The sequence below is a fragment of the Sciurus carolinensis genome, chromosome 14 (genome assembly GCF_902686445.1).
Source record: "Sciurus carolinensis chromosome 14, mSciCar1.2, whole genome shotgun sequence".
Classification (NCBI taxonomy): domain Eukaryota; kingdom Metazoa; phylum Chordata; class Mammalia; order Rodentia; family Sciuridae; genus Sciurus; species Sciurus carolinensis.
This window is the reverse complement of record NC_062226.1, coordinates 14,296,073-14,313,294: the sequence shown is the minus strand read 5'-3', so window position 1 is coordinate 14,313,294 and position 17,222 is coordinate 14,296,073. Positions and strand designations below refer to the sequence as shown.

The window sequence follows — 17,222 nt, the reverse complement described above, 5'->3', positions numbered from 1 at the left end:
GCTGTGCTATAAAGGACAGGGCTATTCACAGGGAACATCAAATTGAAGTGCAATCTGACAAATGACTCAAATCTGAATCGGCTGGTATTAAGATCTTAGAGTGGGCAGAGGAAAAAGCCTCTGTTCTCCAAAGGACATAATGGGACATTTAACAGATTTTTTTCAAAGGACAAATGAACAAACAAAACTCGCCGTTTATGGCTCAAATGGAGTTGGTGAAGAACGAGCTGCTTATTAAACATGCCACCTTAGAGGAAGTGAACGAGGAGACTTGTTTCCCCTAAATGGATTGCAGTTACTTTTGGTTTTCAAAATTATCTGAGCCCTGGAGGCCAAGATCAATAATATTCCCTGTCTCAAAGAAAGCAGATGGCCAAAGCGCAGCATAAATACCTGTGAGCAGCTCACACTCCGAAGGCGGAAGGAGACAGCTTAAGGCTGACAAATCTTTCCCAAGAAATGACGTGACAACGAACGCGAGGCCTGCGCTTTCCTGAGGCTCCAGGCTGCGTTCCAGACAACCCCAACTGACAAGACTCTGTTTTTGCTCCTGGGGGACCAAGTACAAAAAGGTCCTTCTGCACCATGATGGCAGCAGTTCCAGTCTTCTGCGCATGGAGCAACTCTCCTGGGGAGAGCGGGGCAAGCCAGGGGCTGAAGGAAGGAAACCACATCCTCCTCCCGCCAGCACAACTTCAGGGTCCTCCCACTGCACAGCAGGGGTTCAGAGTAGAGAAAACCAGAAACACCACAGCACAAAGATCAGCACTGAGACCCAGATGTCATCCAGGTGAATTCCCAGGGCAGGTATGTACATGCACATGGTTTTCAATGTTAAGGGATTCACTAAGGCTGCGTCTGGGTGATTTAGAAACTCTAGATCCCTCTGAGACAACACTGCTCATCCAGTTGTGCCATCTGCAGCACAGATCCCAGAGCTGGACAATTGTCAAAAGCATCCCAATAACAAAGACATTTATGGAGATAGGACCTGAACTGTAGGACACCTGTGGACACACCTGGTGACCTAACAAGGTCCTCAAAACCCGCCCACAGCAAAAAGAATTTCAGTTAGGGACCTCCCCAGAACAGATGCAATCTTGAAAGATCTTTTGGGTTATTCAATTTCTGCAAATTAGCACATGAAAATGAGAATGTTTCTTCTTACCTCTGTTTGTTCTGTTGACTCAAGTCTAGCATTTCCCTGGAAACCCACATGGGAGAGATCAAAGAGGGTTTTCTTCAGATGCTGGTTGTCTGTATACAGTTCCTTCACCAGTTGTATAAGGCCACTGACCTAAGAGATAAGAGTAGGGAGATGGAGGAAAAGTGATCCTCAGCAAGCTGCCTAATCTAAGCTTCGGTGTCCTCATCTGTCAAATGGGTTACTGTGAGAATTCATGGTGAGAATTCATGGTCAGGGTACGCTAACACGTCCCTGACACTGCCTCAGTCAAAGACAGTCAATGCTATCTCTGCCTTGCACTGGAGCCCTCTGAAGGAAAAATACCCAGGGCACAGTTTCCACAACTGTGCCACAGCCATTTTATAGCACCCCATCTTCCTTTCACCCCTATCTAGCAGTATCAGCAATAATGACAGCTGTCCATTATGAAGAAATGTTCATGGCTACTGAAATACTTCTACAAATTAGTCAATCAGTTCCTCAAAGATCTGGAGGCAGTGGACAGGATAGCGTGTGTACCCCCATCTTACAGTGAGGAACCAGAGATGCAAAGAAGCTGACTTCCCAGGGTCCAGCGCTGCAGTGTCTAGGGAACCACATGGAAAAGAATGGTCAAAGTGCCATCTCACGTGGGGAAGGGCGACTGTCTCCAGAGGGAACCAGGCCCAGAACGGAGACCCCCAGGTTCCCAGTCCAGGGCTCCCCCTGCAGGTACAGGTCTCGCCAGGTCAGGTGCAGGGGTAACTGAGCAGGCACCACCTTCATTCCCTGCAAGTTTCAATTCCTCATGTGATCATTTTAAACTGTTCTTACTGGAAGTGGTCATTAGCTCTTCGAATAAAGTGGAACACCCCACCCTCACTACACATGGTAGATTATACTCTGATATATTTTGAACATGAACAAAAGTTGGATCCAATCCTCAGGGAGGATATGGTGGGAAGAGTAAGACGTCCTGTGTGCACCACGTGCTGCCCAACCACAGAAGGAGGCCTGGCAGCAGCTACCACCACCCTATTCTCCTCGTCTTCAGAAAGACGGCCGACTCAAGACTCCTTGCCCCACTGCTCCCAAAATACCCAAATTCTTATGGTTCTCCTTGCTATTACTTATATCTCTGCCGTGCATGTTCTGCTTTCTCTCTGTTGAGAAAACCCTCCATCTGGATACACTCCTATTCATCCTTCAAAACCCACTTCCAGTCTCACTTCTGTCAGGAAGCTTCCCCTGATCAGGCAAGCAGCAATTACCTCTCCTCTGCTGTCTCTGCACCCTGAGCAGCTGCCCCTAAAGCACCCTCTGCACTCCATATTTCAAGTATTTGTTTACATTTCTGTCCTCTCCATCAGAATGTGCATTATTCCATGACAGAAACTGAATCTCAGTCCCACGTGTGATAATTTCACAATGTATTCTGATAGTCTCTTCTGTGCTCACTTGACCTATTCTTAACCATGATTCTCAGAACCTTGAAACCACACTCAATCATGCCAACCATCAGCAAATGGAAAAAACTTTCCTGTTTAAAAAAAAAAAAAATGGCATGGGTCAAATTGGAATCATATTCATTCAAAAGCCATCTATTGGCTCCTGCTATTGTGTGCCAGGCACCAGGACATCAGAAATAAATAAGACATCATCAATAAGGTTGAGATGCTCATAGCCTAGGGACAAATAATTATAGCCCAGCATGGGAAGGACATCAATTTGGACTGGGTACACAGCACAGGTGAAGGCCTGAGGGGAAGGAGGTTCACACTTTGTGGAGGGACTGAGTGCTGTCCCTGGACGACAGGAGGAAAGGGGCTTTCAGAATCATACCTCTGTTATCAGGAACCCAAGAGATGACAAATTAAAAAAAAAAAAAAAAAAAAAGTACTGAAAGTTAATAAGTCAATACCTTTTTCTTAAGTTCTTCTTGAGAAAAATGCTCCACTTGAAACTGACTGTTTTCTTCAAGACAAATACTTAGATAAGACGTTTGATCACTATAAAATGAAAACTGTTCTTCTGTCCAAAAACAAGAAGTGAGGGGGAGAACATCAGAGCAGACCTTTCCAGATGGATCCCAGCGCCATCCACCCAAGCACTCTGGGCAGGCCAGCGCACAGAAGCACATGGGCGTTCACAGCACCACCTTTGGAGCAAAAGTAATCTTCCCTTGCTCCACAGGCTGATATCTCAGTGCAGGGCTTCATCTGGGGCTGTAGGCTTTAGCTGTGGCCAATTCTGAATTATAATCTGCATACCAAATGCTGTGTCTGGAGACCATTCTAAATGGCACAAGCAAACAGTGATTTCAGTTTAAATGAGAGAGTGATTCTGTTTAGGCGAGAATACTGGAAAATGAGATGTGACCCCAAGGGTAGAACTCAAGGGAAATAAAAGTGCCTGATGTATTTTTACTGGCCCCAGAGCCCTCGTGGAAGTGAGCACACCAAGTGCAGAAACAGCCTGCTAGAGCCGAGACCAAAGCACCTCGGTCACCTGTGTCAGGGTCTGCTTCCTCTGCAGCAAAGGGCACATTCTAACAGAGGGCGCAGAAGCAAAGGAGGGGCAAGACATTAGCTGAGCAAGCCACAAGTACAAACAATAGCTCATTCAAAAAATACACATGGCTAAGTGCTGGAGCCCACGACAGTGGGAAGGCGAGGAAGAGCTAGACCTGTGGACACCCTGGCTCTCATCCAGGCAGATCAACCAACTCCCACTCCCAGCTCAGCTCAGCTTCTTCACCTGTACCTAATGGGACAACTGTGAGCATCCGGTGAGAAGGTTAGAGCCTAGTACACAGCAGGAGTCTGAGAAATGTGAACCTCCCACCCCATTACCAGTTCTTACCATATGTGCCAGGCACTGGGCTAGAGATTCAGAAAGGAATAACCACCACCCAGGCAGCAGGCTTCCATTTAGCATGGGATGGGAATTCAGCAGGGCCCCACAGGCTCTCTTCTCGTAGCCCTGCCTGAATGAAGCCTCCCTACAATGCCAAGCAGGTTTCATTCTGCTGTTCTGGGCTCTCTGCATGTTCCAGGGGAAGCAGAGCCAGTCAACGAGGGGGTGAGCAGGGAAGGGGGACGAGCATGGAGGGAGGGAAGGAGGGAGGGAGGGCCTGAAAGTCCCCGAGGTTAACTAGAACTGGGAGTATCAAACGATGCAGAACGTAGTATAAGCAGCAGGGACACCATCCTGCAATGGATCTTCTGCAATGTTAACACAGTTTACTGGGCTCTTCTGCTAGGAAGGCCAAAGTAAGATGGGTGAGACTGGGCAAGCCAACATCAACACCCTCACCACACAAAAGACCTCCAGAGGAAATCCTTCAGCTGCTCCATCTCCTCATGAAGATCTAGGGTTCTCTTAAGTTCAACCAAGGCCCTCTAGGTAGACAAACCAAAGGGAAATACAAAGAAGAGAGTGTGTACCTTCCCGCCTCCGAATTTCGCTCATCTGCTCCATCAGGCTCTTCTGCAAATTTCGATACATTAGCACATCCCGTTCCAGTTGCTTCCGCAAGGCGAAAATGTTGTTCAACTCTGCCTGCAGGTCGTCCATACTTGGCACAACAAAGACACCAGAAATATTAAAATAGACCTAGTTGTGCTTTAACAAGCAAAGAGCAGCAAGCCCTTCTACGATTTTTATGTTACTTGTTTTTTAACTGGTTACAAAAGTTAAGTATATGTTTACAGAAATAAATATTCACAGAAAATTTAAAATATAAAAGTTTAAAGAAAACAAAAATTGTCATGATCCCCACTACCAATTAAAACATGGCAGACCATTTCCCCTCAACCTATTTTTCTATGAAAATTTTCACAAAGTTGATAAAATACAATGCTGAGTTGTGCATTCCTTGCTTAAATATTTCCCCACATTTCTGAAAATTATTTGTAACATCATTTTTAATGACTATATAAATTAAGTTGGGTGAATGTCCCTCCATTTATTCTAACTCATTCCCCATTAGAGGGCACTTGGATCACTTCCAAGTTTTGCTACAGATGTAACTAGGTGCTTCTCCAGCATGTTCTTCTGTTTGGAATAACTCCTTGAGAGGGCTGGACAGAAGGGGAGACTCTCCAGGTCTGAGTGTCACCTGGCACCCAGGCTTCAGAGAAAGAGGAATTCCTATCATGTGCCCATCAAAGAAGTCATCCCAGGGGGAAAAGGGGAGGGGCAGGAAGGAAGAAAAAACCGAGGAAGAAGAGGGAGTTGACAGTGAAAATGACCAATCCAGGGGCCAACAGAACTCCACATGGTGGGTCAACCACTCGAAGCTGCACAGTGTGCTTGGATTTTTATTCTGGGACAGGGAGGGTCAGGTTTCCCTGCAGATCAGCATCATGCAGTGCTGAGTTGTGTAGACAGCTTGTGCAAATGAGCCAGTGGAGGCCACACAGATGCACACCTCCCAGAGTCCCAGAGTCTGCACTCCTCTTGGGGAGCCCTGGCTAACAGAACTTCCTCTGATGATGGAAACAGTGTCTACCTGCAGGGTCTAATACAGGAGCCTACGAGCTAATGCACTACTGCATTACATGTGAAATGTGGTTTAACACACCAAGGAAATTAATGTTTGTAATGTCATTACATTTAAAGTAAGTTTAAATTTAAAAGACCAAATGGCTCATGGGTATTCTATTGGATGGTGCAGATCCATATGACAGGACTTGAACTTCAACAGATGTGAACTGGCACAGATTTGAATGCTCAAACCCATCTGACAACTGCACAGCCTGGGCCCTGTCTCACTGTCCACCCCGTGCCTGGGTGTGGCCTGGCCTCCAGGCTGCTTTCTTAAGAAGGATTCCCAGCAGTACTACCAGCAGGTCAAAGCACATGAGCATTTTAAGGTTACTAAAACAACTTAACATGGGCTGCGGCTGTAGCTCAGTGGTACAGCACCTGCCTAGCATGTGTGAGGCACTGGGTGTGATCCTCAGCACCACATAAAAATAAATGAAATAAAGGTACTGTGTCTATCTACAACTAAAAAAAAAATTTTTTTAAACACCTTAACAAATCTGAAAGCCTCCTTTTATAACCATTGATAAATATATCACTCCTCATCCAGTGTCCAACTTATGGTTCCCTAAGAGGGTCCATCAGCACCTTGAAACTATGCATCGAAACTGATGACTATATAGATTGTTCTAGGGAGAGGGCTGGCAAGCCTCCATGTGATCTTCCCACAGTGGTTCTGAATGTGTGTGCCAGGCTCACACCCCATTGCTCCTTCAGAGACTGTTTTCCAGTTCCATCTTGAACTACACACAAATCAAGACAACCTGGAAGGAAAGCAACCCACTCGGTCCAATCTTCTATGCGTGCTGCTTTGAAGACGGTTCGCTGCAAGGCACCCTCCACGTATGGCAAGGGCCCTACTGGCAGCTTGTAGCTAGCTCCGTCTCAAGACAATCACAATGATCAATTTGTGCGGCTGATGGGAACCCTTCCAGGGGAGCACAGCACTCGCTTGGACGCGGCTGTGCTGCTGAGGCATTTAACCAGGGGAAAAAGGGAGATTGTTTCAGCGAGACTCCTGCCATCAGGGCTGGAGAGCTAACTGCCACATTGCCCTCCCATCTTCTGACAGGGTGGAAAGTACACAGCTGCCACCCTGGAGTCCGTCATCCCCAACTCCAGAAGCTCTTCCAGGTGCTAAACAAAAAGAGTTTTGCTCAGAAAAAAACAAAAGCCCAAGCAATCTTCCTCCTGGATTTGGGGGTTAGTACAGGAGGCGGCGGGCAGGCAGGAGCAAAAAGGATGAGTCAGAGAACCGAGCTCAAAACGGCAAGCCACTACTAACCCTGACCTCACCTCCAGTCATGTCAGTCAAACACCTCATCTGTAAAATGGGGATAATACCTTTCCTTCAAACGGTTCTGAAGATTAAATGAGATATTACATGGGAAAGAGCTTGGCACAGTGCCTAAAACATTCTAGATGCTCAACAAACACCATTTTCTTCCTTCTGCATACCCAACAATTCCCACAAAAAAAGATGGCATTTATGAGCCAAAATTTCTGGTTCTCATAAGTTACAAGAGGGATTCTCATCTGCCCTCCTGGGAGACACTTGGTGATACCTGGTGTCATGTTTGGTTGTCACAACAGAGGTTGAGGGGGCAAATATGCTCGTAGCACATGGACAGAGCCAGGGATATTGCTAATCATCCTAAAATGCACAGGGTAGCTCCTCATGACAAAAAACCATCCAGCACTGAGTCCCACTGCGGCTGAGGTTGAGAGCCCTGAGCTACAGGAAGCGCACACTGAACTAGCCTCCAGGCGAGGGGGCGGGCTCTGATCAACCTTCACCTCTTAGGGAGCACTCCTGTCACACAGGGCTAAAGCACCCACTTCTGAGCGCTGCCAGGAAAAATAAAAAGCAAAGGTGAAAGGACCAGACTCTCAGTCACCCATGAGCCTCCCTCCTCCCTGTCCTGTGCGAATCCCAAGCACATCCTGGGTCTGCAGCCACCACCCCACTGCCCGTTTCCAGAGGGTGAGCAGTGCAAGGTTAGAAATGGGGGCTCCGCTGGCCTTCTGCAGTTCTGCCCTCTGGATATGCCCAGGGCTGAGGATCCAAAAACCCCTGTAAGCTAAGCTTATGCATGTGGGGTACTGCGAGGTGTGTGTAAGCCGAGGTGTGTGGAAGCTGAGGTGTGTGGAAGCTTTCCGTGTTGTTATTCTTAACAAGTGTTGTCATTTATTGAACACTTACTATGTGTCAGGCAGTGTGAGGAATTTACACACTATCACCCTTTGTATCCTATCTACCCTGTAAGGCAGGTGGGCAGGTAATCAGTAGGAGGATAGGAAGAGAGGGTGGTGAGTGGGAGGGAAGCAGAAGGCAGACACACAGGCACACGCAGGTAAGCAGACAGGTGAGCTCCACCATCTCCACTCTGCCAACACGCTGAGTCTCGGAGAGAAACACCTTACCCAGAGCGGCTGAGTGGCTGGGCTAAATGTGGACCCTGGTCTGACCACCCCAAAACAAAGTCTGAAGACGAGCAGGACCTTTAGAGCAGTTTACCCACTGCCCGGACCCTCTGCAGTCCCACCCACATTTCTACCCATTAGGAAGAGCCTGCGAAACTCAGAGCCCTTCCTGTTGAGAGGGCTTGAGAGCAGGACCCAAGCCCAGAAGCTGCGCAATTAAGTGAACTTTGTGCAGTCCCTGTTTGAGCTTCCCCAGTGACTGGACCCTCCTCCAGCGAAAGAGACCAGCAGCTGAGGCTTCCTGAAAAAGCTCACTTTCAGAGATGCCTACCCTCCAAACTTCGTCAGTATGTTTTTGGTTTTTTTTTTTTTAACTCAGTTCAGATTTTAAAATCTGGACATTATCTCAGAAGATCAGTGCTGGGGACAGACACTCCTGCACAGAGCAGTTCCCCAGAGTCCGCCCTTCCAGGCCCTGGGAGTTGCAGATGGCAAACCCTAGTCCCTTGGAAGCTCCTGGACCAGGAGCAAGCGGAGCAGTGCAGACGCCCACACGAGAGGGAAGGAAGGAACAGAGGCGCAGCAGAACTGGGGTGAGCGGGCACCTGACAGACTGCCACCAAGGCTGCTTCGGAAGGAGGAGTGGGAGACAAAGCTGGAAGAATGGCTGGGAGAGCAGAGGCAGGAAGACAGCCCAGCCGCCGAAGAGGAGCTCACCAGGGCGAGAGCAAAGGGCATCGTGAGGGAGGAGGAGGGGTGATGGCTTTGGTTTTTGTATTATGGGAAACTTGGGACACATACAAAAAAGACAAAGTAATGGTGTGAGCCCTCCCCCATCCGCCCACACCCCTGTCCCAAAAAGCAGGGACTTTTTTGGGCTGACCCTGTTCCATCCACGGACATCCCTGCCACCTTCCTCTGCTGCAGTACTGTTCTGAAACAAATCCCAGACGTCATATCCTTTCAACTGAACCACCCCATGTGTAGAGGAATGGTTTTTAATGCAAGAAATCCCTGAGGCCAGCTCTGCAAACAGAGGCCCAGAGAAGGCCACTTGCCTGGGGACACAGAGCCAGAGAGCAAGACAGCCGGGACTAGACGGAGACCTCTGGCCCCTAACTGGCTCTCTTCACCACACCTCACTGGCACCATATCATTTCAGCAATCCTGCAGACACAATCGCTCTAAGACACAGGTGTGTTTGGGTCCCGGAGTTCTCACAACACCCAGGTGACTTTGGACACGCCACTTAACCTCCCTTAGCTTCAGTGGGCTCATGTACCTCACAGTACAGCTGTGAAGGTCATGTGAGAAAACACACAGGGAAGCACTTTCTAAACATGTGATAAAGTATGTAGAAAAATGAGTAAATACTATTTTAAACCTAATTTGGTTGTCAAAGATCAGACAATTCTTGATAGAAAACAGATATTACAGGTATTGATAAGGAGCAGTCACCACTCGACTACTGAGTCCGCTTCCTAAGCACGTTAGAAGAGCTTCGCTGCGAAGTGTGTGCATGTTCGTCCACCCTCACAGGCATGTGACGCCCAAAGAGGAGGCCTTACCTGTCCGCATCCTGCAGAGACTTCACCAAGTGAGTATAGATGTCCTGCTCCTTCTTTAAGACCTGCATCAGCTCTTCATAATCTGACTGCTGCTTTTCCTGGAAAAGATGGTGGACATCTGACATTAGGGGAAGAATCTTAAGAGGACAGCCTTACATGTGCAAACATATGTGGCTAGGTCTGGCATCTGCAAACCACACCAAGGTGAAGCCCTGGGCCAGACTCTGGCTCAGACCAGTCAGACAGCACCACCTGCAGGAGGAGTAGGGAACGCCTGCCTCTCACTGCCGGCTGCAGCAGGCATCTGCAATGTACCCCAAAAGCCCGGTGTGCTAGAGGCTTGGTCCCGGTGTGGTGCTACTCGGAGGGAATGGAACCTTGAGAAGTGGTGCCTGGCGGGTCCTTAGGTTCTTGTGGCTGTGCCCATGAGGGGAAATGTGGAAGCTCGACCCTCTCTTCTTTCTCTCTTTTGCTTCCTGGCCATGAGGTGGGCAGTTTGTTCCACCACACGCACCCTGCATTGCCCACCAGCATACCCATCAGAGGCCCAATGCAACGTGTCCACTCTTAGCCTGGAATCTCTAAACCTCTGAACCAAAATGAACCTTTTATCTTTGTAAGTCAGTCATCTCAGGTGTTTCATCACAGCGATGTGAATCTGACTAACATACTTACCTAGCCCAAAGCTGAAAGTTGTGCTTTCAACACCCAAAAGCTACTATGAAGACTCCTCAGTCACTTGATTCACCCATCCTCAAACTGTCACTCCTCAGGGCTGCTGGTCATTGTTTTCAAAACACTACAAGAATGCCTTGCCACATTTGCTCTTGCTTCAAAGAAGAGAAATTCACAAACCCAAGTCTAACAAATACTAAGTACAGGACAAGGAGCTTAGAGTAGAGTAGAAGAGGTCAACTGAGCAGCACTTGGGAGTCTACCTTTAAACATATCACTTTAATTTGTCAATTATACTTCAATAAGGCTTACCAAAAGAAACTTTAAAAAAAGAAATGCTTAAATAGTATTGTGAGCTGTCAAAAGGAAACAGAGGCCCATCTGAAAAGGTTCTCACGGCCAGTCACAGTGGCACACGCCTGTAATCCAGTGACTTGGCAGGAGGATGGCAAGTTCAAGGCCAAGCTCGGCAACTCAGCAAGACCCTGTCTCAAAATAAAAAGTAAAAAGGACAGGGCGATGTAGCTCAGTGATGGAGCACCCCTGGGTCAAATCCCTAGTATCAAAAAGAAGATACAGAGAAGAGAGAAGAGGCTCCCACCAGTCAGCCAAGCCTGGGATAATTTGAACATTAAAATAAATGATGACGGTGATAGATTAGAACTCACTGAATAAAATATGAATTCATGAATCCACACTAACATGAATGAATATAGGAGAAGACTGTTCATTCCAGTAAAATGATAATATGTGTAGAAAGAATGATGGTATTAGAAAAATCACCCTTTGGCCGCCATCGTGGTACTAAATAATTCAACTAAGGAAAAAAAAAAGGATGCTAAAACCAGTAGGTCAAAGTTTGAAGATTAGGATACTTACACAGATGCAAAACACCTATTTAATAAAAGTAAAAAAGAGCAACTGCCAGTCATGACCACTGGCAAACACCATCTTCACAAACTCATCAAAATCAGCCTGGCTAACAAAGGACAAACTGAAATCACATACCACGGGACAGGACACCAGCAGAGCACAGCATGGCCACTGTGACGTCCCTGCCAAAGATGCACAGCCTGAACCCAGTCGCCACGGAGACATCAGACACCCAAACTGAAGGGTGTCCTACAACAGGACCGACCTGGACAGTTCCGGGCATCAAGGTCATGAGCCAAGGAGAGACCGAAGAAGCAGAAGACAGACTAGAGAATGACGGCTGCAAGACTCAGGCGTGACATAGTGACACGGAACTGTACACACCCGTTTGCTGCAAAGGGAGCTACTGAGACAGCCGAGGACGAACAGAGCGATGGGCCTGGGCTGACTTCCTGGCCAAAGTGGGCAGGCGGAATGTCCCCGTCTACAGGAAATGCACACTGAAGTCGTCAGAGGTGACAAGACTCCAATGGGCAACTTTCTCTCAGATGACTCAGAAAAAATACAATCCTTTAATCTTGTTACTTTTCTATCAATTTGAAAATATTTCAGTCAGGTGCGTGCTGCACACCTATAAAGTCGGCTACTCAGGAGGTCAAGGCAGGAGGATCCCAAGTTTGAGGCCAGCCTGGACAACACGCCAAGACTCCACCACACACACAAAAAAGAATGAATGTTGAAATAAATAAAGTTAAAGGGTACAGCATACCTAGCACAGCGCTAGGGACAAGCTGGTGCCCTCCAAGTGCTGACAAGAGCTCTCAGCCAACAGAGAAACAGGCTGCCCACAGCCTTGTAGATCACCTTGATCTAGGTTTTCTCCTGAAGTCAAGACACCACCCAGGATAGCAGATCACTCCTGATCAAAATTCACAGGTTGCACGAACGTGATCAGGAAAAAAAAAATTCTATCTTCATTTCCATGAACCTTGAGTTAAAATTCAATTATGAGCTAAGGAACACTGTTAATGCTCCAAACAATGACAGTACTGGTGTCATTCCTACAACTTTGTCATTAAAAACAAACAAACAAAAAAACCACAGTTAATACAGTTGTTTTGTACACATTGCTGATACCTCAAAATACTCATTCTTGGGACAGGGTGTGGCTCAGTGGGGGAGCGCATCCTCAGCATGCAGGAGGCCCTGGCTTCCATTCCCTGAACTGAAAGAAAATCATCATCCCTACTTCAAAGCTACAGCACCGTCCTCACCACCAGACCATGTGATTTAACACACAAATAAAAGGACCACTTCCATAGCATAATTCTTGATATTCTGATGACCAAATTTCAAAACATGTGGTTCCCTTCTTAATTGTCTGCGTATATTTTGTGCATTAAGCATCCTCAGGGAGGGGGTCCTCAGCTTCAGTTAGGCCACCAAAGGGATGCAGAGGGCCAAAGAGAAGAGAACCTGGGCCCAGGAGAACACTACCGTGCTTCCAGCCCACCACACAAGGCCAAGGGGGCCCTGCCCATTGAGGGTCTGCAAGGCTAAGCCACCAGGCTGGTCCTGACAAGTCAGTCACCACCTGACAGAGATGCCAGGCCCTTTTGTAAATCACACAGTATGCCAGGGCCAGGGGCTCCTAACGCCTTCTGAACACAACAGTATCAGGTGGAACTCTTTCACCAAGGAAAGCCGACTAACGTGATGCCCAAGGTTAGGGTCGTGAGCCAGGGCTCTTCAGCCCACCCTTCACTGCCCCGTCCTTACTGTAGGCCACACAAAGGCCAAGCAAAGAAAAAGAAAATACAGTGACAAAATAAGAAAACCCACTGCTTCCTGAGCACCTAACAAGAGAAGCAGTGATGGTTAGGAACGTGTGACCTTGAACAAGTTTCTCAACCTCTCTGTGCTTCAATGTTCTCTTACAAATAAAGGGATAGTTCTATGAAACTCATGGGTTGTTAAGAAGACCACATGAGTCAATCTATATGAAGCTCGCAGAGTGACGCCGGCATGCAGTCAACACTTCATAAATGCCCACTAGTCCTAAGACCCCAAGTGCTGCGCTCCGTACTTCCGAGTTCTTATCTCTTGTCACAGCACTGAAAGAGCTACATTCATCTTCCCATTTTCTGGATGATGGAATGCTTCTCAGGGAGCAAAGGTGACTTGTTCGAGTCCACTGAGCTAATAATTGGTCAAATTCGAGTCTGTGTATGTATGTGACTTCAAAGCTAACCAAGAAGGGCTAGGAAAAACCAGGTGACGTGGTTTCCGGTGGATGGGATGGAGGCTTCAGGAATGCACACACCTGGCACACAGGTGCCCAGTGAAGGACTCCCGAGCGCTGGGCCGTCTCTTACCTCAACATCTGCAAGCTGGGCTCTAAGCCACAGAGGAGGACCAGCCACTGCCCTAGCAGGGCCCGAGTGCCCGTTCAGCTCCCCCTCCCTTCTTCCTGGAGGCTACTCCAAACCCTCACCAGGGTGCCCAGACCACCACTCTCCTCAGCTCCTGGCCTCATCTCCCTCCTGCTTTTCCTTCTCAGGGACACTGGGAAATCCCTCCATCCGGGGCAGAGGACAGACAGTGCCATTCATCACCACTGCCCACTGACACTCCAGGGCATCTCACATGATCGACCCCGGCCAATCTCACCAGGAAACCCTCCAACTGCGAGAGACGCCCTCACGTGTCACAGCGCAGCCAGCTCACCTGCAACCCAGAGCTAGCGTGCCACCACCTGCTCACTGTCAGGGCAACCTGCCAGCAGCGCTGTCCCAAGCCAGGCACAGTGTCTGGTCCAAATCAAATGCTATCACAAATACTTGCTGAGCTGATGATTAAAAAGGTAAGAGAGGAACACAGGGACTGATGTGAATCTTAAGAGCAGAGGTTCCTGTGGATATTTTGCATAATGGAAGTCAGGGTGAGTCAACGTCTTCCTAGAAGCAAATTGCTCACCCGTGTTAAATAAATGAACTCTTCGGAGCCATTTGGGTCCCATTTCATCAATCACCCGTTCCCCGCGTTGAATCATGCCCCATTAGAATGAAGTCATTCGGTTCCCTCAGCAGAGTTCCTCAGCTCAGAGGCAGGGCCAGGCCACCAGGGGAGCTGCCCCTCACCAGGCCCTCTTCACAGAGAGGCCTTGTCGCCACCTCGCGGCTGCTGTGTCTGACCCTCTGCACATCCTCCAGAGCCCTGGAGTGATGGCACACTCCCCTGCCTTGCCCTGGAATGTTCCTCAAACCCAGAAGCAAGTCCCAGGAAGACACAGCTCCATTGTGAGCCAGGTCCTGGGCCCAGGCTCACCCAGTACACTTCTCTCCCAGGAATTCCAAGACACCAGACATCTGGAGTCACAGGGTCCAAGTCAAAAGCAGAGCTCCAGAGCCCATGACTTCTGCAGCCGAGGTCCAAGGGGCTGTCACGGTTCTTACCCTCCCCAGCTGCGGCTGCTCAACTCCTGCTCGTAACCCAAAGAACTTTACCTACTACTCTTACATCACTCTACTCCTCAGAAGGAAGGCACGTAATTCCCCACTTCACAGATTACGTAGGTACATTTCAGAAACACTAAGCAACCCGCCCAGAGTCACAGAGCTAGTAAGTGGCAGCACTGGTATTCTGACACCAAAGTGGGCACTTTCTTCTCTGCTAATATTTTCTTAAAGATCTGAAGGAAACACATATAATGTGCAGACCAAACTCTGAGGCAGCAGACACGTAAAGGAAGCTTAATGGATCACTGCTTGGTAATCAGGGCAATTTAGTGGCCTCGTACATAAATGGTCTCTATTTCAGTAGCTATGTCACAGCCCTGCAACAAAGACATTTATTTTAATACTTAGAAAATTCACCACCAATGTTCCAACCACGTCAATAACCAAGCTATAAATCTCTAGCTGTAGCAAGTCAAATATGGTCAGTGTGTTTTACTCTCTCTTCTTCAATTCCCTGATCATCTAGCATTAATTCTCAGGATCACACAATGATTAGAAGGAAAACAGACTGCCCAGAGTCTATGGAGACAACATCACAGCTTCAAGCTCTAGGTAGAAATGGGCAGAGGATAAATCCTAAATCAACACAAAACAGTCAAGGGCATTACAGGAAAAATTCAAGTTTTCTGCAAAGAAAGGACTATAATCTAAAAAGCATACTTTTCTTGGGAGGAAAGAAAAATAAAGACTGCAGAAGTTGGATATCTTGAATTATAGAGACTGACAATTCTTAGGTGATAATTTAAATTCTTTATCCACATTTTGCAATTAGTTTTGAAGCACAGAATTAAAGCCTTTACTAAAATTCTTAGGTATTTTGCACAGCAATTTAAATGTCACTTGGATCTGATATTAGCAAGGTACAGATATCAACCAGCACAAAATAAAAACAAAATGGTATAGATGACAAAATTAGTGGTATTAAGTTGGAAAATATTCAATTGTTCAGTAAATTTATAAACATTTTGTTCAACTTTTTTTTACATGACTAAAATGAGGTTCAAACTAGTAAGAGTTTAACTAATCAAAATGAATTCATATTAGTGAAGATATGTCCCTCCAAAACACTAGACAGGCAGCTACCTGTTTCAAAACAGACTGCCTTATTACAAGTTCATGTGCATCTTAACAGCCCAACTAACTTTGGTCAAAATCCAATAACTAAATGCAAGATATAAGCATAAAATACTAGCCCTCTGAGACTCAGTCATGAGACTTGCACACAGTTACCTACGTGGAATGACAGAGTCCAGAGGGAAATCCAGGTCCCAGATTCCCAGTCCAGCCCAAGGCTCCACTACCCTATGCTGACACTCTCAAGGATAGTAGCAAAGGACAAACACACATTGAGAAAGCACTCCAAGTGCTCGGCCAATGACGCCCTAGACCACATCTGCCACAACTGGCACATGGTGCCACAGCTGGTACTGGCTGCTAAAATACGGAAATACTTGGACACTTTGGACAATGAGCCCTGGCCTATCCGCTCCATTCACCCCACTGCCCTGGCCCCTCCCTGGGGCCTGCCCTTGATCCAGGAACCTCAGCGGGGTGCCTGGCAAAGGGCAGGCCTTGAGCTCCCCACTCCTCCAGCCCTGCCTGAGTCTGTTCTGAGGCCTGGTGCACATGCTGCTCCAGTTGCTAATTATTTTGAGAATCACCCTTCACAAAACCACAAGTCACAATCAGAGTCATTCATCAGAGAACTCATTTGCATAAGAGTCCTCCGTCTTCTGCACATATGAACTTAATTAGAGGCAGGTTATAAAAACAAACCTTGGCTACAGCGAACTCCTTTCCTTTCCCCTATCTGGCTGCCTAGCTGCATTATTCACTCACTCAACCGACATTTACAGAGCCGGGCACTGGGCTGTGCTGGGAGTCAGGGATGAGAGAACCCCGGTGCTGCCCTGGGGTTCAGGGGTGGGAGAGAGAGCAGAAAGGTGGGATCTACAACACCAACATGAGGAGCAGGGCCCTGTGCAGGGCTGTGGGTCAGACAGAAGAGGCCTCACCACTCAACAGGGTCAGCAACAGCTCCCCAGGGAGGGTGACAGCAGAGTGGCACCTGCAGGATTGCTCAGGAGTCAGCGGGTGAGCAGGGAGGGAAAAGCAACCCGGGGCAGAGGGCAGAGAGCAGGCCGCGCAGAGGCACAAAGAGGGTGTCCGCAGGAATCTACAGTATATGCTGCTGCTGGAGATGAGAACATGAGACAGGAGAGGTGAGCTGGGGCTAGGTAAGGAAGGACCTGCCGGGCGACTCCTCACTTCATCTCACCAGGAGAATTCCCCAACGGTTTGGGACCACACAGTTCTTGAGAGGTGACCCCTGGGAGAGCCAACAGGAGGCTCCTCTGTTAACAAGCTGTGATTTCTCAGTTTTGTGTGCAGTGCAAATACAAACGCTCAGTTGGAGGATGCTAATCTGAGGTGGCTAGACGGAGAACTCCT

At 47.9% G+C, this 17,222-nt stretch overlaps 1 protein-coding gene across 3 annotated transcripts in view; it reads right to left on the bottom strand.

The window, feature by feature from the left end:
• Cdk5rap2 (CDK5 regulatory subunit associated protein 2) overlaps positions 1 to 17,222 on the bottom strand; it is a 190,739-nt gene that overhangs the window by 78,856 nt on the left and 94,661 nt on the right. For all 3 annotated transcript variants that reach the window (XM_047524618.1, XM_047524616.1, XM_047524617.1), the window contains exons 15-18: positions 9,706 to 9,803; positions 4,612 to 4,742; positions 3,087 to 3,196; positions 1,169 to 1,297 (exon numbers count right to left, since the gene is read on the bottom strand). In XM_047524618.1, coding sequence (XP_047380574.1) covers positions 1,169 to 1,297; positions 3,087 to 3,196; positions 4,612 to 4,742; positions 9,706 to 9,803 — 468 coding nt within the window. The remainder of the gene's footprint in view (positions 1 to 1,168; positions 1,298 to 3,086; positions 3,197 to 4,611; positions 4,743 to 9,705; positions 9,804 to 17,222) is intronic.